General features: G+C 40.8%; 2 protein-coding genes across 2 annotated transcripts in view; one reads left to right on the top strand and one right to left on the bottom strand.

Annotated features, from left to right (window-relative positions):
• RIMKLB (ribosomal modification protein rimK like family member B) overlaps nucleotides 1–22,609 on the top strand; it is a 132,503-nt gene that overhangs the window by 13,434 nt on the left and 96,460 nt on the right. The gene's annotated exons all lie outside the window — the stretch shown is intronic.
• Nucleotides 2,041–11,029, bottom strand: AICDA (activation induced cytidine deaminase). The gene is made up of 5 exons (XM_037068521.1): nucleotides 10,947–11,029; nucleotides 6,186–6,333; nucleotides 4,095–4,365; nucleotides 3,616–3,731; nucleotides 2,041–3,209 (listed from the first exon to the last, which is right to left on the bottom strand). Exons 1-5 carry the CDS (start codon nucleotides 10,952–10,954, stop codon nucleotides 3,156–3,158), a joined length of 597 nt encoding a protein of 198 aa, XP_036924416.1. The 5' UTR covers nucleotides 10,955–11,029; the 3' UTR covers nucleotides 2,041–3,155.

Raw genomic sequence — 22,609 nt, 5'->3', positions numbered from 1 at the left:
TGCCCATTTTTATCATTATTTTTTAAACAGATTTTATTTATTCATTTTTAGAGAGAGGGGAAAGTATAGAGAAGGAGAAAGAGAGAGACATCGATGTGTGACAAAAACATTGTACCCCCAACCAGGGGCCTGGCCCACAACCTGGGAAGGCATGTACCCTGACTGGGAATCAAATCAGCAACCTTTTAGTTTGCTGGCTGGCACTCAATCCACTGAGCCACACCAGCCAGGGTTCATAATGACTTTGTAAAAAATTGAGTGGAGGGTTTTTTTTTCAGTATAGTTACTACTATTGAATTCCTGACCATTTTTATCATCCCAAAAGGAAACCCCATACTCATTAAGCATTTACTCCATCCCTTCTCACATTAGCCCTGGCAATCACTAATCTCTCTCTCTATGGGTTTACCTATTTGGACATTTTACATAAAAGGAATCACATAATCTGTGGCATTGTTTTCTGGCTTCCTTCCTTAGCACACTGATTTCAAGTTTATACATGTTGTAGCATGTATCAACACATCATGCCTTTCCATAACTGAATAAAGTACCATTACACATTTGTTTTATCAATTCATCAGTTGATGGACATTTGAGTGTTCCCACTTTTTTGCTGTTACGAATGATATCGCAGTGACTATTCATGTACAAGTTTTTGTTAGGACATATGTCTTTAATTCTCTTGGATATATACCTAGAAGTGGAATTGCTGGGTCATACAGTATTTCTATGTTTAACTTTTGAGGAATGACCAAATTATTTTTATAATGATTACATAACTGTATATTTTTACCAGCCAATATATGAAAGTTCCGATTTTTCCACATTCTCACTGACAATTGTTATTATTGATTTTTTGTTTGTTTATAACCATCCTAGTAGATTTGAAAGGTATTTTATTGTGGTTTGATTTGCATTTCCCTAATGACTAAGGAGATTGGGCATCTTTTTATGTGCTTATTAGCCATCAGCAAATCTTCCTTGAAGAAATGTCTATTAAAGTCTTTTGGCCATTCTTTTTCTTTTAAGATTTTTATTTATTTATTTTAGAGAGATGAGGAAGGGAGGGAGAAAGAGAGGGAGTGAAACTCAATGTATGGTTGCCTCTAGCACGCCCCATTCTGGGGATATGGCCTGAAACCCAGGCATATGCCCTGACTGGGAATCGAACTGGTGATGCTTTGGTTTGCAGGCCTGTACTCAATCCACTGAGCTACAACAGCCAGGGCTTTTGGCCATTCTTAAGTGAGGTTGTCCTTTGTTATGAGATGTAAGAGCTCTTTTATATAGTCTGGATACTAGACTTCTTTCAGATATATTATTTGTAAATATTGTAACTCATTCTGTGAGTTGTCTTTTCACTTCCTTACTACTGCCTTTGGATGCACAAATATTTTTGATGAAGTTTGATTCCTCTTGTTGCTTGTGCTTTTGTGGTCAGACTGTTATCATTCCAAAGTCACTATATTTCCTTCTAAGGCTTTTATTGTTTTAGTTCTGACATTTTGATATTTGATACATTTTGAGTTAATTTTGTATATGGTATGTAGTAGAGGCCCAAATTCATTCTTTTGTGTATGAATGTCCAGTTGTCCCGGCCCCATTTGTCGGAAAGACTATTCGTTCTCCCATTAAATGGTCCTGGCACCCTGGTCAGAAGTCAGTTGAACATAGACAAATGGGATAATTTATGGACTCGCAAGTCTATTTCATCACACTGACTTTTTAATTTAACTTTATAAAGAAATCATTTTTAGAATTATTTTATTCAGCCTTTTAGCTCTAAAACTCCCAAAATTGTTTATCATTTATTCAGTTGATTGAAATGAGCCAGAATCAAGATGCTGTAGGAAAAATTTACTGAAAATCAAAAGAATGATTTTGTAGCAATATTATGACATGTTACACTATGTGACAATCACATACTTTGTTATTAGAATTATTTCTAAAAGCATAAATTTATGGGACATTAAGGAATCCATTTCAATATCTTAAAATAAAACTATAATAACTAAAATATTAGACACTATATAGCATAATATAAAATATGAATGATACATGAAATAAGGATTTTTAGTATTTAACTCTTTCACAAACTTATGTACAATAAGAATAAAACAATACAGTTGTGCATTTTATGTTCTCTGCCCTCCCAAATACTATTCTGTTCTATTACATTCTCTTATATAGTGAACATGTCTTTGAGACATCATATATGTACAAAAAAATAGAAAACCACAGCCTGGTTGACATTGCTGAGATTAAAAGACCCATAGCAAAAAATAAATAGTTTTTTTCTCAATATTCAAGCCACTCCCTTCCAAGCATTCAATAACTATCAAGTGTGAAGTTTCGGGTATGTTTTCTAAACTATGGACTACTTTAAAAGGATGCGTTTTCCAGTTTTCTCACTAGAAGCATCAATGCATTTTGGGCATCATTTTCAAGTTCCTCATACTCATTTTAAGGCCTTTTATTATAAAATAGTCTGAAGGTGACGAGGCATATTCTATATCTCCCCAAATGTTCTTATGTACAAACATAAAAAGGCATTATATTTGAGGCATTATATGCCTCAGATAATTAAAACATACAGCACATGCTTGGATACCAGTGCTTTGAAGAGATGTCTTGCAGTTTTGATCACCCAGAGTTTCTCATTAAGAGGTTCTACACATGACCTGATGGAAATCTGTTCACTTCTGGCTCATTTGAAAGTGAACCTTAAAGGAAAAGACTGTAAAAATCTATCACGGCTATTGAAAACTCAGAATGAGTCAAATAAAAAAGGATACTGACTATGAAAACATTTTATCCTTTCACCATGCTTGCAAGGATTTATCTTCTGCTTCCCTGCCTAAACAGTCCTAGAAGAACGTTAACACTTTAGGCGCTCCCAGACTCTGCAGTTCTGTCATTTCCCAGTAGGGGCCGCTGTTGCATTAAAAGGTGCACCAGCTGCAGTGTTTCTCTACTGGGCCTGTATTCCTTCTCCATGTTCAAGATACATTTTTAAAGTTGTATACATATGAATATTATTTCTCTAAACTCTAAGATATTGAGAGTTGAAGAAAAACAGAATTCTTGAAGGATGATTCTTTTACCCACTATCTTCAGGGATATTTCATTGTATGTGACATTCTGGGAGGCTGGTGTCAAAGTCCCAAAGTACGAAATGCATCTCGTAAATCGTCAACTTCATAAAGGGGCTGTAGAGAAGGAGATAAATGAACTCAGTGGATGACTTTGTAACATTTTGGGAGAAAGTAAATTGGGAGGGAGGAGGAAGAGGTGATAAGAAGAGGAGAGGAAAGAAATAAATCCTGAGGAGGTCTAACAGATCAGACATGTGAATGAGGAAACAGACGGGAAGAGAAAGGGGTCTTAGCAGAGGGTTCTGAACTGTGAAACAATAGAAGAGCAGACTCAATTGCAGGAGAAATCACAACGAGAAAATAAGGTTTTCGTCGGGGGAAAAATCAGGAGAGAGTGATAAATGTGTGAAACACCCATGTGAAAGGCACACATACGTACTGCAAATGTAAGAAATGTAAGTAGCTCCAGGGGAAGATGACTCAGAGAGGAAGAAAACGAGAAGCAAAGGACCCCCCTTACCAAGAGGATGCGTCGGAGCTGTCTGGATAGACGAACTGAGTTTTCATGCAGCCCCTCCCAGGCTCTGAAAGTTTTTTCACGATTTTCCACGAAAGTATTCCAGCAATAAAAATAATCTTTAAAAGAGGGGGGAGGCAACAGAATACAGCTCAAATCTCAAATCAAGAGGAAAGAAGAATCCCCAACCCCTTTTAAATTCTCATTTTCCCCCAAAGCCTGTGTCCAAGTCATGAATTCTTTTCCTCCAATTCTAGTTGACTTTTTTTTTTTAATTTAAATTCTATGAGTTTATTTGAGCCCAAACTGACAACCACCAGGAAGCAGGATCTCAAATGCTCTTCTAGCTGATAATTTTTGGCTCCAATGGTCAACCAGATTCCTGGTACAATGTTGCCCCCTGTATCTTCTCAGTCTGAACTGCAATCCAGAATGACAGCTGCTTCCCTGAGCTGGAACAGCAAGCAAGGTCTCTCTCCTACCTTTGAAGGTCATGATGGCTATTTGGACGCCTGCGCGGTGCAGCCGCCGCAGCCCCTCGGGCTCAGCCTTGCGGTCCTCGCAGAAGTAGAGGCGCGCGGTGAAGATTCTCAGACTGAGGTTGGGGTTCCCTCTCAGAAAGTCAGCCACGTGCCGGGCACAGTCGTAGCAGGGACTCCAAGAGGTGAACCAGGTGACCCTGTAGCACCGGCCGGGGTCCAGGTCCCAGTCGGAGATGTAGCGCAGGAAGAGCAGTTCCACGTGGCAACCCGACTGGGGAGAGAGCAGAGGACGAGGTTCACGTTTACTGGCCTGCACTGTGGTGCCCGTCGCTTTGCAGTCATTAATTCATCTCCCTTCCATAGTGATCTGTTGGGGGCAGCTACAGTTCTGTGCTTAGGTTACTGAAAGGTTAAGCAACTGCCCCAAAAGGCACAGCGGTGAGCCCGAACCCTTTGCACCCTTGGCCCCGCAGAGTGGAGGAAGGCTGTGAGTTTTCTGCCGCGTGAGGAGGACCAAATGAGTTGATTTGGGATGGAGTAGCATGGCGCTATCTTAGTGGAGATTTAGTATGTGTTTGTGAAGTTACCGTAGTTTTTGTGCCTTTGAGGAGGAGGAAGATGGCTTGGAAGTGCCTAGTGAGGTAACATTGTGGGAATACACAGTACTACTAGGTGGGAAGCTTATGGTTGGGAGGGCTGGAAAACGTAAAATAGATTATGGCGAGGCAGACCAGTGTTGTAAAAGCAATTAAATAATGTGTTTTAAATAATGTGTTTGCTCGCTGTATGATCCCTGTGACTGTAATAATAACCGCAATAGTGAGATATAGCCAAGTCCGTTTAGCATTTCAGACAAGACCCAGAATCTGAAAACCGGTGGTTCCATCACCCCTCATGTGACTTAAACAGGTGTTGGGTAACCTGTTTACCCAACACTTAGATCTTCTAATCTTATCAGTAAAATGGGCTGGGGTGGTGTTATGAGGATCACATGAGGGGCGGTAAAGGGTTGGTACCAAATAGGAAAGAGATTAGAATGTAAGATAATTGTAGCGAAGTAATTTACATAACACACAGAAGGCAAAGAGAACTGGATAGTGAAATAAGCACCCAATAACGAGCCAGCTGACGTCATTCCACCCACGGGTTCGCGCCTGGGTTGCCACCAAGACCAGACGTCTCTGCATGTTGTGAGAGAGGAAATATTCATCAGCAGATTATGTACACCCATCCAGATTTTGGTGAAAAAGTTATTTGGAAATGTAATCCTCTGATCTTCTAGATGCTGAGACATTGATTTCATTAATCAACCAATTGAAGCTTCCCTGAGTTTTCTGGGGCTGGCCACGCCAAACGTGTTCACTGGCCTCCGCTCTAGGCGAGCAGGAGGGACTAGAAATCATTTGGAAAACAGAACTGGTCATCATTAATTCTTCCCTAAAATTTTCTTCCTTAATTTTCAAACATTCTAAAGACACAATTTGTTTTTCACACTTAAAAAGAGGATTTTATTTATTTAGTTTTAGAGAGAAGGGAAGGGGGGGAGAAAGTAGGAGAGAGAGAAACGCCTATCAGTCGCCTCTTGCACGCCCTCTTGTACGCCTCTACCCAGGGACCCGGCCCACACCCCAGGCACGGGCCCTGACTGGGAGTGGAACCAGTTCCCTTTCCATTTGCAGGACAACACCCAGTTCACTGAGCCATACCAGTCAGGGCTGTTTTTCACCTTTAAAATTTAGCTTGAATGAATTGATAATATCCCCCCAAATCAAAAGGTTTTTCCTTAATCTCAAAGGCAATTTGGATGTCAGAGAAAGGGGAGGAAAGTTTAGGGGCAGTTATTCTTGGCAATGAAGCAAGGTCTGGCATTAATGTGTCTGGCATGATGGAGAGGACATTCAGTAACATCTTTTGGGGCATATTGTATCTATTATGCTTGCATGGACATGTAAAAAGAAAACAAAACATTGCAGGAATCTAGTGGGGACAGCAGCAAAGCATTCTAAAAGTAGCACCATCGGCAGGTAGGCAGCTCTAAGAGTGCCCATAGTACAGCTTTTAATTGCCTGGGGAGCAAATATTACTTGATACCTTGTTTCGAAGGTGACCGAAGTCCAGTGAAAAGGAGGTGGCACTGTCTCGCCGCTTCACCACATAGCACAAGTAGGTCTCATGGCGACCCTTAGCCCAACGGACGTTTTTGAAATGGTAGAGAAACTTCCTCTGCTTCATCAGGAGGCTGTGGGTGAAAGGAGGGAGGAAAGTGCAGGGGTACAGCTCATTCTCCGGCTACTCATGGCTTTCCTACGGCTGTTTGTAAATCCGCAATCACTTGGTCCAAACCAGGCAAGATGCTCTTGCTTCCTTTGCTGGAAGCCTGACACCTACTGTGCTTGGAATCCATTATAAACTTTTCATGCTTATACGTAAGACCAATGGACAGATAGCAGGAACCCAAAGCCATACAAGCTCACAGCACAGTCCCCTCCCACAGTTCTTTTGTTGGTGACAATAAATTGGAATGGCAAACTCGTCCCTCAGTTCCATGATTGTATTTTCAGGTTTCCCTTTCAATCTCTACCTAAGTGCTCAATCTGTACTTCAAAGTCAACACGGCCCAAACCATATTCCTCAGCTGCCCTCTGCCCTGATTGTCCTGCTTCTCCTCCTGCATGTTCCACCTCAGGTAGCCAGGCTAAAATCTGGGGGATCCTCTTTGATTCTTCTTGCTCTTCCCTCCTCGTATTTGATTAATGATGAATAATTATTCATTTGAACCCCCAGCTATTTCTTGAATTTGTACCTGCTGTATTCTCTGCATCAGTCCAAGCCCTCATCTTCTTTCACTTTACCTGTTGTCCTGGCCTTTTAACTGGTTTCTCTGCCTCCAAGTCCCTCCAAGAGAACATTTTCCATGCCACACCAAAGTGATCTCACCAAACCCCAGGTGTGGCCCTGTCATTCCATGCCGAAAAACCCCCAAGGATTCTGTTTGGCTCATAGGATAAACTCCAAACTCTTTAATGTGTTAGTTAGGCCAGTGTTTACTCTGGACATCAATCTACAGTTCTGGCTTCCTTTCCTGGTACTTCCCCTTCCCCACCACTTCAGGCCCCTCTCACAGCGGGGTCCCCTGGCACTAGTCTCCTTTCCTCTTTCTGTCTAGACTTCTTGCTGCTGGAGCTTCCTCTGACTAAGAGCTTCCCTACCTTTTTCTATCGGGCAAAACCCACACATTCCTTCAAAGCCTGATCACAGTGACAGTTTCGACTGTTCTACAAAGACCTTTCTCACCACCACTGTCCCAAAATTACTAGGCAAAAATTGACTGATAGCAACAAAAAACCCTTCTGTAGTTTCCCATCGAGCTTATCTCTATTGAAGAATTCCTCCTTTGTTGTCAACTGATTGCTGGTATCTGCCTCCTCAATTAGACCTTGTGTTCTGAAAGACTCACTTTATGAGTAATATATATAGTTAAAAGTATAAGAGCAATACCTGAGTCTTGTTAACTTCAATAGTACAAAAAAGTAGAGAGCTATAAAATTTAAAATATGAAAGAATTTTAAAATTTGGAATATCTGTCAGTGTCTATTGATAACTAGGCGTAGTGTCTAATGACAATTACTGTTATGTTTTTCCTTCTCTCTTTTACAAGCATATATTTGCATGATTTTGATTATGCTCATTTCTGTACTTTGATATTCTGCTGCTCTTTTCACTCGGCAATGTAATCTCAATACTATGCTACATTCACACAGAAGGACTGGTCTTTCCCTCTGTGTTACCTACTGGAACAGCGTCTTGCATATCATAAGCGCTAAATTGAACTTGTGGACATACTCTCTGCTAACTCAAGTTCCTTTGCAGTTGTGAACATAACACAAGCTATACAGCGTGGTCAATCCCAAAGCACTAATAGTGTCTCTGGTTTTTGTCCTCATCTTTCCCAGAAATGCATTTATCCGATTTGTGGAAATAATGCTGCCACCTAATGGCATTGGACAAAAGTGCAAGAGTTTGTAAAAATAAATACTTGGTCGGGGATTTGAATACCGTTTGCTGGCAGGAGAATTGAAACTTTTTTTTTCACTTTTTTTTACATTAATGTATAATTTACATACTTCACTCATTTGAAATGTGCAACTCCATGAATACAGGCAGATGTAAATACCCCAAGCTACCAGAGTCAAGAAACAGAACCCTGCCAGGACACCCTGTCCCCAGTTTCTTCATCCACCGTTTCAGCCACTTCCTCCCTTTTCCGCCAGGCAACCACCAATCTGCTTTCTGTTACTATAAATTACATTTTGTTTTCCAGAACTTCATATAAAGTGTACGTGACCTCTCCCTTTGTGTCTGACTTCTTTCACTTAGTACAATGGCTTTGGGATTTGTTCCTGACGTTGCACGCGCCAGGAGTTTGTCTCTTCTGCTGGACAGTACATTCCATTGCAGGGATGCAGCACGTTTTGTTGAGTTGTGCGCTTGTTGCCGGGCTTTTGGATTGTTTCCACTTTGGGGCTAGTGTGAATAAAGCCTCTGCGAACTTTCATTTACCAGTCTGTGTGTGGGCATGTGTTCAGAATAATTATTTTGATAATGTGATCCATGAGATAGACCCTGAACTTAAAAGAGAAGTACCCAAATGTCAACCTTATTAAGTAGGTAAACAAGAACAAGAGGTTTTTTATTGCTGCCACAATTTCAATGTCTCAATTCACACATGCAGCTTATTGGAATACGCTTTTAAACCTGAGGCAGAGAACTAAATTTATCACCAATATACACATTATGCATGCCAAACAATAGAAAATTAGTCAATTATATTATTTTAGAATTAGAAATGCACATTTGGCAGGAATCTAAAATGGATGCTAATGAAAATCTGATAGTAACTGGCTTTATTTTAAAATAAAAGTAACTTGTTAGGATAATCACCGTGGCACTGCCATTATCGTCATTACTATTGTTACATACTTAGCATATAATAACCCACAGCAAAGATAAGTTGAATACATAATAAGTGCTTAATATGTACTGAAGAAGAGTGCTTAATAAATACTGAAAGGAAAAAAATTCTCTCTTTGGAGCCCAATCAGTTTAAAATAGAGTAAGCCTCATCCCATGCCAATGAATTCCTTTTACATTTAAACCACCCTTCTGGGCTGTATGGATGAGAAGGCTGGGGTGGGGGCACCCTTCTGGGGTGTCAGGTAATGACAACCAGATCACGCACTAAAGGCAGAGTGGCAGGGATCAGACCTGCTACCCTGACGAGGACTGAGTGTTCTGAAAGTTACAGAGAATGACACGAAGTAGGTAAAGGAATCAGATGGACTTTTACTTCCCATTCCACGTGAAAATGCAGCCATTCACTGTCTCCTCCAGAAGTTCTCTGTCACAACGAAGTGACCTGCATGACTGTGACCTGGTAGCTTTCTTGATCCACCAGCTAGCTCCCTTCAGCTGTAGCTAGCTGCCTGTTTCCAGCGCCCCGTCTTCTCTTGGTTTCTCTTCTGAGCACAAAGGACTTTGCAGAGGCAGTTTTTAGGCCTACAGGTTGACAGCTGTCTGAACAGCTGTGCTCCCCGAGGCAGAACCCTGGCTGCATCCCCAGCAACGCGAACCTGAGACGACTGGGCGAAACACGGTCACGCCTGAGTCGTCCTCTCCTGCCCTGTTCCATCGCTAACGTGCGCGGCAGGTACTCTTTTCCTTCACGGTAACTGTGTGTTTCCCTCTCCCTCCTGTTGATCCGCATCTTTCCTCCTTTTGTATTTGTCTTTCTCTGAATTTCAGCTACTGATTTTACCCCTGTTTTGCATTTCGTGATACACAAATATCTCCACTGAGCCCTTTACTTCTGACTTATACCTCACATTAGTTTTCAAAACTTCATGGATACTGAGCAGACATTCAACATTTTTTCCCCTCAAGAAATTTTTCTAAAGAAACACTTACTCTGCCATTAAAAACCTTAACTCTGTTGTGTAAATTCTTTGTAAAAGAAGTAAATTGAGATTATTCTGATACATTTGGAGGAATAAATAAAAGTAGGAGTAGAATAAGTTCTGTGATAGTAACTCAACTGACATAAACTGCATGTGAAGACATTGTTAAAAATCTCGCAGAATACACATTTAAGAAGTTCAGCCATGTCTAAAGAAATTAAAAGACTAAAGAGTAAAAACGCCACAAGCTGCCTCACAATTGGATCTGTAACATTAAATAATTTGCTTGACTGAATTTTTCTCCTTATCATAGACACAGTCATAGTGATTTTCAAGCTATTAAGTTTGGTTCACAGGCTGGTGCTCACTCCACTGAGTCACACCAGCCAGGGCTCTGCAGTCTATTAAGTCTGAGCATTGGCATTTAAAAAAATAATTTCCTCCTTATGTAACTAAATTATTCAGTAGAATCTCCCTAGGAAAGTTTATCTTCAAGTGGTTTTTATGGTTGAATATATACAAATTATTATTTCAATGCCCACTACTGTTTTAGTATAAGTATTGCTTTTTTTTTTTTTCATGATTTGAGTCTCTGAACATTGGCTGTGTTGATATTATCACCACAAACTAGTTCTAACTACAGCAGAAATCTCAGGACAGGTCAATACATAGTCATACAAGTTCTTTCAAATACGAAAGAGAGAAAGTTAGGCAGACAACATGTAAGATCTGAACAGAGGATGAGACAAATCCAGAGACATAAATCTGCATATTGACCAAGCAGATCTTGTGAATCAGATAGTGGTAGGAGAGAAAGGGATAGATACCAATCTCATCACTCAGGTTTGCTGGGAGAGCAAAGCCAAAGCAGACACCCATGAGGAGGCTGTCTTTTTACCTGTCCATAGTGGGTTCCAGAGTGTCTTTGATGGCTCCCCGAAAGTCTTAGGCCAGGGAGAGCTTGTCTCAAGCACAGCTGCTGCACTGACTGACAATGCATTGGCCCAATACATTTAAATTTGAGCTTGCCCTTTTGGGCTCCTCCCCCCAGAGCATCATCACCACCCGGTCCCCCAAAGGCCTTCCTCCTGTTTGGGCTCAGTGAAGAGGGGTGGGTTGTCATAGGCAGAGTCACGTGGGTAACATGGTTTAAAGGCCACTCTGCTTAATGTATAGGTTCCTTTCTGGCTGCCTCTCTGAGACTTCAGTCCATGCTTCACGGGTAACAGATCAGGAGACAGTAGCATAGACACTTTGTAAATTGCAATTATGGTCACTTTAAAAGCATGATAATAATAATGCTAATTTAAATAGCATCTTGTGTTCTGTGAGCTGAAAACATCTATTTCCTCATTTGATTAGACAGTATCTCTGAATCCCAGTAGAGACCAATGCTAACAGTTCCTACTTTGTGGCTGAGCAAGTAAACTCGGTCAGTTATGTAGGACTTAGGACATAGAAATTTTGCCTCCCAAACCACTAATTTTTTTCTGATTATATTATAAGAATTGCCAGAAGACTGGATGACTCCACCAAAGAGTAATTTCTGCATAAGCCATCTTTCCATGAAAGCCACATATTAATTTGAAGTCAGAAGCAGAAGCATCCCAGACAATAAAAAAAAAGTTTATAGCATCAGGCAGAACCAGGATCTAAATGACTACATTGAACTTGGAAAATGGGTTAGGCTTTTCAAATAAGAGGCCTTAAGTTCTTGCCCGTATTCAAAGTGGTCTGTTACGGATTTTGCTTTGCTCTCCTACTTCAGTCCATATGCATTCTATTTACTCATTCAACAGAAACTCAACACCTCCTACACGATGGAGTTGTGTCCACTGTCCTCTCTCCCAACACGTAACCTGCTCCTCTTGCCGCCTCCTCTCCCTCAGTGGCATTGTCGTTCTTCCCATTGCTCAGACCAACATGGCTGGCTTCCTTGACCGCTCTCTTCCCTTTAAGCCCCATGCCCGATCCATTAGCAAATCCTGTTAACTCTGCTTACACAGTAAATTCCGGAACTGGACCACTCCTCACCACCTCCAGGGCCAGGCAACTTGAATGAGTGCCGTTAGCCTCCCCATTGCGCCCCGCCCCCGCCCTTCTTCAGCGGCAGTCTGTTCTCCACACGGCGTCTGTCAGGCAAGCTGAACCAATGGCATATGCGAGATCGAACTTTTCTGCCATGTAACAAATTTAGACAGTTGGCCTAGCTAGTAATTAAATCTAAATCTAATTGAAACGTGGACTCTGAGCTCTTCATTTTGTCAAAAGAGTACCCGTTGGCCACCTTTTCAGCTGGAATGTTTTCTCCTTCTTTCAGTGTGATGATGAGTTTGTGAGCCAGGCAGTATGGGAGACAAGGTAGAAAGGTAGCTGTGGAGTCGATTTCTCAAACTGGTTTCTGAAGCAGGATTGATCTGTGGATATTTATTTATGCCATTGTATGAAGTAGAGTAGATGGGGTGTTGGGAAAAGCTAAAAACAACATGAAATACTCAACATACAGTCTTGTATAGTAGCTCCTTGTTTTTTTAAAATCTTACCTTTTAGTGTATGACAACATAAAGAAGATTCTCTCCAATTCAGTTTGAAAATGAAGATTCTGGAAAGCAAAAAATTCTGTTGTATTTATTTTGATGTTCTGCTCCCTCAGGAGCAATTCAAAAAGTGCTTTTTGAAGTAATTTATGAGCACCACTTTGTTTTTCTTTGTTGAAGATAACTTTTTACTAACTGAATTATGTTTTTTAAAAGATTTTATTTATTTCTTTTTAGAGGAGAAGGGAAGGAGAGAGGAAGAGAAACATCAATGTATGGTTGCCTCTTGTGCGTCCTCTGCTGGGAACTGGCCTGCAACCCAGGCATGTGCCCTGACTGGGAATTGAACCTCGATTCTTCGGTTTGTAGGCCTGCACTCAATCCACTGAGCTACACCAGCTAGGGCTGAATTATGTTTTTTTCATGGATCAAAATTTTTTTGTATTGTCCCCTTATTGATGTCCCCCAGTTTTAATAAGAGAATCTTTTGAGCCCTGGCTGGTGTAGCTCAGTGGGTTGAGTGCAGGCCTGTGAACCAGACGATCGTGGTTCGATACCCAGTCAGGGCACATGCCTGGGTTGCAGGCCAATTCCCAGCAGGGGATGAACAAGAGGCAACCATACACTGATGTTTCTCTCCTTCTCTCCTTCCCTTCCCCTCTAAAGATACATAATAAAATAAATTTTTTAAAAAAGAGAATCTTTTGAAGTATGGGTTCCCAGCCTACTGAGGGAGAGCTCTTACCTGAGCTCGCTTTCCCCAGTGCCAGTGCCATTAGCCATACTTCTGGTGTTTATTCATTTTATTTGAGAACTATTTATAGAGCACCTGTTATGTGTCAGCTATGGTGCTGGTTGCTGGGGCTACGGTGGAAAACAAAGTTTCTACCCTGCGGACCTCGGGTCTTCACCTTAGAGCTCACTGTCAGCCCCCAGTGGTCCCAGCAGACTAGAGCCTGGTGGGATCACTGGGTTTCATCCCTGCTCCCAGCTCCCTCTTGGGAAGGTACTAACAAGACAGTGGCACTGCGATCCTCCTCCTTGTCCTTTTGAGCTCCCAGGGCTTGAATGTGCTGGCTCAAGTGCACTGTCCTCAGGAGCCTGTGATCCCTCAGGCTTGATGAACCTGAGCTTCTTCTAAGGGAGTTCCATTTCTTAGGGCTCCTATCTAGGTCTGAGCCAGGGTCTGCACAGCTAAAACCGTTTTTGTTCTCTGTGCCTGCCACTCTCATGGTTCCACTTTCACGGCCCTGAGTAAGATTTCAGTTCTTAAGACCAGCGTGGAAGCGCTTGCTGTGTTGCCATCCTCACCTTCTAGACAATCAACCCCTCACTGGAAGAGGCAGGAGGATTTTGCGCAGGATTGGTACTCCCATCAGCAGAGCAGTTCCCATCATAAAGTGCTTGTCTCCCATCTTGTGACTTATTACTTTCCTCTTCTGTGCTGTTACCTAGCTTGGTTCTACCCAAGAAGGGGGTTTAGAACATAGAATGAGTATGAGCACCATCCTTGAAAACTGAAATTCATTCCTTTATTGAAGGTCTACTATGAGAAAGCATAAGGCTAAGCTTTGAAGGGGAACAATGATGTACATTATAGTTCTTCAAGGAGTTTATAATTTTGTTAAAAGCTTTAAAAATAGACAATACTGTCCTGGCTGCTGTGGCTCAGTGGATTGAGTGCTGGTCTGTGAACCAAAAGGTCTCTGGTTGGATTCCCAGTCAGGGCACGTGCCTGGGTTGTGGGCCAGGTCTCTGGTAGGAGGCACGCGAGAGGCAGCCAATTGATGTATCTCTTGTACAATGATGTTTTCCTCCCTCTCTTTCTCCTTCCCTTCTTCAATCTCTGAAAATAGAATCTTTTTAAAAAAGATAATACTTAAACGACATATGAAATAATTAAATGTTAACAAAAGAGAAACCTGAAAATTACAGAATCATAGTATTTCAAAGTGGAAGGAACCTTAGTATTCATCTAGCTCTATTCTTCTTTAAATAGGATATACATGTCTGGAGAGAGGCCCAAACCAAAGTGCATAGCAATAGACTAGGGAGAGGTCAGAACCAGGATACGCATACACTACCCTAGAACATAAAAGTTAAACAAACATTAGGAAAAACCAATATTTTTTATTTAAAAAATATTTAGAGTAGCCCTGGCCAGGTAGCTCATTTGGTTAGAGCATTGTCCTGATAAGCTCCGAGTTGCAAGTTGGATCCCCAATTAGGGTACATACAAAAATCAACCAGAGAATGCATAAATAAGTGGAAAAACAAATCATTGTTTCTCTCTCTCTCCTTTTCTCTCTCCAGTATCAGCAAAAAGTAATTTTAAACATAAAATATTTAGAATAGAAGAAAATATGCACATTAGTTTTCCTTAAACTTATGGCCTTTCTCCATTTTCCTCTCCCACCTCCATGTAGAAGATAAAATGCCTCACAACACGCAACATCTCAACAATTTGAACTCCCCGCTGTATGTAGAGTAAGCCCATACCTGGCAGGCCCACAAGTGTGGTAGCTAATGTTGCACGTGTAAATGTTGGTAAAATGTGGATTCCAGGGTGATTTCAGTCTAACATGGGTTGTTTGGGATTATATCCTCAGATACTCAAGCATTTCTTTTCTTTTCTAAAGACTTTATTTATTTATTTTTAGAGAAGGGAAGGGAAGGAGACAGATAGGGAGATAATCATCAATGTGTGATTGCCTCTCATGTGCCCCCCACTGGGGACCTGGGTTGCAATGGAGGCATGAGCCCTGACTGGGAATCAAATCAGGGACCTCTTGGTCTACAATCCGGCACTCAGTCCACTGAGCCACACCAGCTAGGGCATGCATTTCTTATTTTCCAGTCCGACAAGGCAAAAATTGGGAATGATGACACTGTAATTCTCTATAGAAAGCGTGAGTCCTTGCTAAAGCATCCTGAACAGCGGTCTCCTCCTGTCTGCTCTGATCCTGGTAACAGGACATAACCTCTCAGGGTCATGAGTTCAGAGGAAGAAGAGAATCACTGCTTCATTGAGACCTGGAAAAGTGGACACAATTTTAATAAGCAGAAGTACTGAGTAGAGCATTCCTGGAGGACAGGCTTTGAAGGTACACAGACTCGGGCCCTTAAACTTCGGCAACTGAGACGTGGGGAAAGAGTTCTTTCCTCATGGGGTCATTCCCAGAATCTGCTTAGCTGCTGCGTGTGACTGTGAAAGTGAGGTAACTGGGATGTTTGGGATGTGCTTGCTAACAGTTTTCACCTTTTCTCCGGGTGACGGGAACAACAGGAGCTAGGGCAGGACTGTCTGGACGCATGTTTTATGTTTCGCAGCCATGAGTAGCACAGTCGGGCTTGAGTGAGGGCTCATATGAAAACAATGGGGACTATAGAATTGAGGTGTTATTCATATTCCATGCAAGCTTCTTAAGGAAAACTTTCTAACAAAATTGAGTTGAGTAGCTTGCATAATGGCTGTAAAAAATGTTATTAAAGAGGTATGATCTCTCCAGCATAAGAAAATACCTTCATTTCTCTAAAAGCTGGATTCCCTGTCCACCGTCCTTCTTTTAAAGGATGGAAAAGTACATTTTTTAATAATTACAATAGCATTTTTTATTCCTAGAGTTAGTGACATTAAAAAAACAATTTTGTGGGGTTTCATTCAGCTATTTTTAAAAGTTATTTTTCTCGGTAACTGCCTTCTCCCTTTACCAACTTCTCTTGAAAAACCCCAGGACAACCTGGTTAGTTTATTTTTGACGAAAACAACATGACTTGGAAATTCTGCCTCTAGTGGCTGAGGTAAGTCTTGGACACCTGGACCTCACCACTGCTAATCTTTACCAGGAGCAGCGCAGGTGAGGTTTCGGTGTGGCCAGCGTGCGGGTCCAGAAGGCCCCCTGGGGCTCCTCCATGGTCTGCATTCCTGAGTCTGAAGGCTGAGTTGCTCAGACATTGGCTCCCCAAGCACTATTTTTGGAGACCAGGTAGATTGTTCAATGTGATACTTTGTTGTTTTTGAAAGAGCCCCCAAAAGGGGTCTTTGTGGGTAAAAGTGTGATTTTTGGAGTGCTTCAACTTCTGCTTTTCCTTATTTTTGTTTTTCTCAATTCACTGCCAGGCATATTACTTTATTTCTCTGGGGTATGAAGAAGTTGAGGGACAGGCCTTTAAACCTATACAGGAATTACTCACTGAACTTCTGCTATGCAGCTGCTGGGGCTTATTGAGGTTGAGAGAGCAGCTAAGCAAGCATTCATCAAAAGCCTAGGGATGGGGAAGGGCTAAAGAAAGAACGTTATTTTTGATGGGAAAATTAACTAAAGAAGCTTCATTGATCATGCACATACAAGATATAGTAGAGGGCGGTGGGAAAAGTGCAGTTTTGTAATCAGGCACATAAAGGCTTGAGTTCTATCTCCACCAGAGTGTCTCTGAGTGTTGGCTGAGACCTTATGTTTTCTTTTTCCCATGTGTAAAATCTGAACAAATAATGGTAACGACAGCTAACCTTTATTGTGCACTTAATTAATGCCAGGTTCTGTGCTAAGCATGTTCCATATATTATCTCATTGAAGCCCAACAGGTATGGATTAGTATGCTAATTTTCAGGCACTGAGGTTCAGAGAGTTGAAACAACTATTTTGCAAAACTGTTGACAGTAATGCAAACAAGTGACTCTACATGTTGCTTAGTGCATGGAAGGGTATCTATAAAGAACAACTATTGTATAAAATATTATGTTAACAGCCCTAGCCAGGTGGCCAAAAGGCTGGGGGATTGATTCTTGGTCAGGGCGCATACCTAGGTTGTGGGTTCAATCCCTGGTCCAGGTGCAAATGGAAGGCAATGAATTGTTTCTCACATTGGTGTTTCTTTCTCTCTCCCCCTCTCCATCCCTCCCTTTCTCTCTCTCTTAAAATCATAAACATATTCTTGAGTGAGGATTAAAAATATATATGTATATTCTTTATATATATATATACATACATATATATATATATATATATATATATATGGGTAGTAAAGAGAAGGTAAAATGTAAGTAACAATAGCTAATTTATTTAGAAAACCAGATATTTCCAAAACACAAATTGTGATCACCAAGCTATCTGTTCCCATGGTTCAAAGTTTTCTGATTAATAATAAAATGTAAGTGAGTAGTTTTGAGGTTCTCACACTGTATTTCTGCCTAAACAATCCCTAACTCACCACCCCCTGCTGGAGGAAGTCCTGGCATCATATTGGCAAATTCTTCCTCCTTGGTTCTCTTGACAATGGTAAACAACTATGTTGCTGGTTTATGTATTTGCTATGCTACATTTTTAATCATTATTTTAGAGTGTACTTTTTCTACGTATAAAAAAGTTTGCTGTAAACCGTAGGCTATATTATGGCAGCTACCTCATGCAATCCCGTGTTTACCGAGTTTCTTGAGTGCATGATTTTTCTCTTGTGCCTGATTTAATCTCACATGTTTTGTATAGATAGCAACATGCTGTGCAGGCTACAAAATCACCTAACAGCCCATTTCTTAGAAGGAATCTCCATTGTTTAGAAGTGCCTGACTGTATCAGCAGCTCCAAATTCTGTAGTACGTGATTCAGCGGGGTTTCTTCCGCCTTGATGTCCACATCTTTCCCCCTCCCCCTATCCACCCACACATTGGCTAAAAGTACCATTGGGGGGTCTCTTCACTTTGTTACTGGAGGCGAACCAGAAGAGTCAACTACCTCAGCACAATTAGTCAAAAACACCACAGACTCATTCAGTACACTCAGCACTTTGGATAACTTATGCAACATGGCCCTGCCTCCCATACATCCTTGGTTACTTTAGACCTTCATCCCCAGGCTTCTTAAAGGAAGCATGCCTACAGTGTAAGAGAAGTAAAATCAAAGCTATCCCTACTGCGACAATTGTCTTGGACATGCTCTGCAATTAGTAATGTATGCCCCATACAGATAATCTTAAAAATGTTGATTATGGCAGACAATAGGTCATATATATGATTGCATTTATATGAAATATCCAGAATAGTAAATCCAGAGATGCAGAAAGCAGATTGATGATTGCTCAGAAACGGGGGGGAAGGGGAGGAATAAAGACTGATAGGGGTTTTCTTTTCGGGTGGTAACATTTTGGAAGTAAATAGAGGTGGTTGTTATACTACAATGGAGGTTCAAAGGTCACTGAATTGTACACTCTAAAATGATTAATTTATCTTATGTGAATTTCACTTCAATAAAAATAAAAGAATTCCTGGTTAATCCAGAGACTTCAAGGGACTAAACCCTATCTGCCATCCAAATCTCTCAAGTTCAACTACACCAGAGGTCGACAGGCCAGCCTCACCTACAAAAACTAAACCTGGATCTTGCTCTATTGTTAAAAAAGATTTTGGATGCTGCAAAAAATTAAACTTAAATCAGAAAGCTTGAACTGTAGTGAAACTAGTATTCATGGTTTGGCCCACCCGTTGCATGGTACTGCCTACTCACTATGAGCCACCCAGTCAAACAGTTAGGGAAAGCCCTGGCCAGGTGACTCAGTTGGCTGGAGCATCATCCCACACACCAAAAGAGGTGTGGGTTCAATTCCCAGTCAGAGCACCTATCTAGGTTTAGTTTGGGGTTTGATCCCTGGTCAGGGTGCATACGGGAGACAACCAGTTGATTTTTCTCTCCCTCAGTCTCTCTCTCAAAAAAAAACCCCAAACAATAAAAACATATCCTTGGGCAAGGATGGGAAAAAAACCAGGGAGAAATCAATCAGCTTAAGTAGAAAAAATGTCCTATTGTTTTATTAAATATAATATTGTTTAGGTGCAAAACCTCTGAAAACATGATCTTGTTAATTCTCAGGACCACAGACGTATTGACAGTTTATAGTTGTGAAGTTACTCACTTAATATCACATAATTAGCAAGTGTCATGATAGGACTGGCCCTGAAACAAACCCCCGCTCTTTTATATTAAGATAAATAGGATCACATAAATATACATTTTATTATACCCAAAACAATGGTGATTTGAGATCTAGGAGTTGTGTGCATAAATGATATATTTTTAATTTTATGTGGCAAGAGAGAAACTATTCCTGCTCTATGTTATTAGAACATATAGTAATTCTTATGAATTGTATTTTAATTATAAATTAAATTCATAGTTAATGAATTACTGTACCTTCATCAATTGTTACCCTATGTCAGATCTTTCAATCTTAGTTTCTCTAAGATAATAGCAACATAAAAGAGCATATTTGTTTCACTTTATGAAGTTAGAGATTATTTTGCAGCAAATAAACTGGTTTCTCTTAACCAACTAAGCAGCTGTCATTCATGATTTTATACAAACATTTTTGTAGTAATTTTTGTTTTCAACACCTATTAATTTTGATGTTAATATTATGTATTTCATAAACTTATTTGTATCAAATTAATGATACAAATAAGCTTAACCCCAAGAGTCATCCATTTTCGTGAACAGGTAGATACATATGCGGGTGTAATTTTATACAAATGGTAGCAATGTTTTTCTGTGCAGTTCTAATTTATCTTTTTTGTAACTCTTGGGTTTGACCATTTAGGACAGAACAACATGTCAGTAAACAGTATATAATGATGCAGCTGATACCTCAATGGCCATTAGTCCCTTAGATATAATTTAGGTTATTTTCCATTATAACATTTCTGCACACTTGCTCAAATCTCATCTATTACTTTTCATTAGGGATTCAGGGGAGGAGGTGAATCTCACACAAATTTATGACATCATTCTGAATTCAATCTTTATAGATCGTTTCACAAATTTAATAAAGTACTCCATAAAGCTACACAGTATAGATGTATGGCTAAGTAAACATACAAAACAAAGGAAAAGAAAAGAAAAAAACCCCACTAGAGATAGAAAAAAAAATGCAGGACACCTGGGTAAGGAAAATACTATTGAAAGTGATTGGACAAATTGAAAAAAGCCATTATCAACTTTTTTTTAATTTGAGGGTTTGAAGTGAAATGAAGCTTGATTTGTCAACAGGAAGATATGGGCTTTGCACCTCTATTTATATAAATCTTGCTTTTTCCAACTTAGGTTCTGCCCAGAAGTTGTCATTTGACTGATGCTTCTGACTTTGCTTGAGTAGCTTTAAAAAAAAAAAAAAAAAGAACCTGTGGCCACCTGTTTCTCCACCACAGAGAAACTCAACAAGGCACTTTCGCTGATGTTTGGTTGGTGAAAACACTAAAAGATATAAGAATTTCAATTTTTTAAAAGAGATTTCAATTTATGTTTAGAGGGAGGGAAAGGCAGGGAGAAAGAGAGGGAGAGAAACATTAACCGGTTGTCTCTTGCACACCCTCGGCTGGGGACGCCTGCAACCCAGGCATGTGCCCTGACTGGGAATTGAGCCAGCGATGTTCTGGTTTGAGAGAGACTGCCCAATCCCCTGGGTCACGCCAGTCAGGGTGAGGACTTCAGTTTTCATGGGAATGTTGTATTTTCAACCAAATCTTCACTTCCCTGAGTTTGTAGGACTGTAAGGTCAATCCGGCCTCTCTTCCACTGAGCTTCTGATGTCCTCCCATCCTACCCTGTAAAGTCCCAGATCTCTTGGCATCTCTTCCCCACACTTTCCAAATTCCCTCCTTCCACCCGGGTTTGTGAATTCCCATCTTCTAGCCTCCTGGGTTGCCTGCCCTGATATCAACCTGTCATTACTCTCCCATCTCCTTATCCCTCTTGTCTGTAGCTTGTCGGTGAGCTTGTAGCTTCTTTTCTGTTTCTTCTCAGGTTTCTTTCTTCACTGTGTTGTAGCTGCTTCAGTACAAAAGCAAAGGGGGAAAGCTTAGAGGTTATAAGTTGCTTGCACCTTCTGACCAGGTGTAAAGTATTTGGTTAAACATTCAACTTTTGCCACAGCACTAGGAAGCAGAGGAGGGCGGGACTTGTGGCTGGCAATATATACTGCTTGATGTTATCAAAAGTAAGGCCCAGAAGTGAGACCAGCTGGGGGTTTGCACCTTCCACCTGCGAGTCAAAAGAATACTCAGAGAAAGTGTGCATGGAACTATATTTAGAAAGCACAGTGCACACTTAAGTTTCCAGAACTTGTTCATTCAAGGAGAAGAGTTTTATTCAATCATGAGTGTGAAATATGGAAAAAGTAAGGCTCAGAGGAGGATCTGCTCAATTTTGGAAGGGAAGGGTAAACCTTATGGGTGGGCAGGTGTGCCTGATATCTCATCAAGGTGCCAGGAAGGCATTTGCTCCCCCCAAGGGCCTAACTTTTAACCAAATCTCTTCATTTCAACATTAAAGATTCATAGCTTTGATTCAAGTAATTCTTTCTCATCAAAATATAAGTTCCTTACTTGAGAATGCTGTCATTTGCATTTAGCAGGAAAAGGATAGTAATAATACCTTAAAGAGTAAAAGGTTTTCGTATCTTTTCATGTTTTTGTGGGAGGAACAAGGAAAGAAAACTAGAACATCAGGGACCTGAAATGGGTCAGGGGTAAAAAAAAAAAATGAAATGGAGGTGAACAGAATTCTGCCAATGGGGAAGAGAATACAGAGGGAAAGAACTAGGACCAAAAACAACCCCTTAGAAACCTTAACCTTAGGGGAAAGCTATAAGGGAAAATAGGACTTTATAAGGATGAGGAAAGAAAGGCTGGGAAGTGAGTTAGAAATGTTGGTTTACATGTCAAGAAGAGTAAAACAGGTAGCGAACACAAGGACATTGAGAAATGGCAGAATACAGGGATTTGATCATGCAAAAGAGAAGCGAAAATAGGCATGAAACTTCACCTTGCAAGACAATTGGTTCCGAAGGGGGCAGAAAAGAAAAAGGATCTTTTGGTGAACTGAGGAAGGGCCATATCTGGAGGAGGGTAAACAAATTTGGAAAGCTGGAGTGAAGAAGGATACAATAGAGAATAGTGGAATAGAGAAATTTCAACAATGTTGGTATTTAGTTTTCAGAGTGGGACAAAAGCATGAATTCAGGGGTTCTTTCCAAACAC

The sequence above is a fragment of the Sturnira hondurensis genome, unplaced genomic scaffold (genome assembly GCF_014824575.4).
Source record: "Sturnira hondurensis isolate 20B ecotype Veracruz unplaced genomic scaffold, ASM1482457v3 Scaffold0017436, whole genome shotgun sequence".
Taxonomy (NCBI): Eukaryota; Metazoa; Chordata; class Mammalia; order Chiroptera; family Phyllostomidae; genus Sturnira; species Sturnira hondurensis.
Note: the sequence above shows the minus strand (reverse complement) of the source record. Positions and strands in the feature narration are given on the sequence as shown.

Excerpts from the sequence above, each read along its gene's own strand:
- AICDA (XM_037068521.1), bottom strand. Across the intron at positions 4,366-6,185 it reads TCGGTCACCTTCGAAACAAG|TCGGGTTGCCACGTGGAACT; the intron begins GTATCAAGTAAT and ends CTCTCTCCCCAG. Across the intron at positions 3,210-3,615 it reads AGCTCCGACGCATCCTCTTG|CCCCTTTATGAAGTTGACGA; the intron begins GTAAGGGGGGTC and ends CCTTCTCTACAG.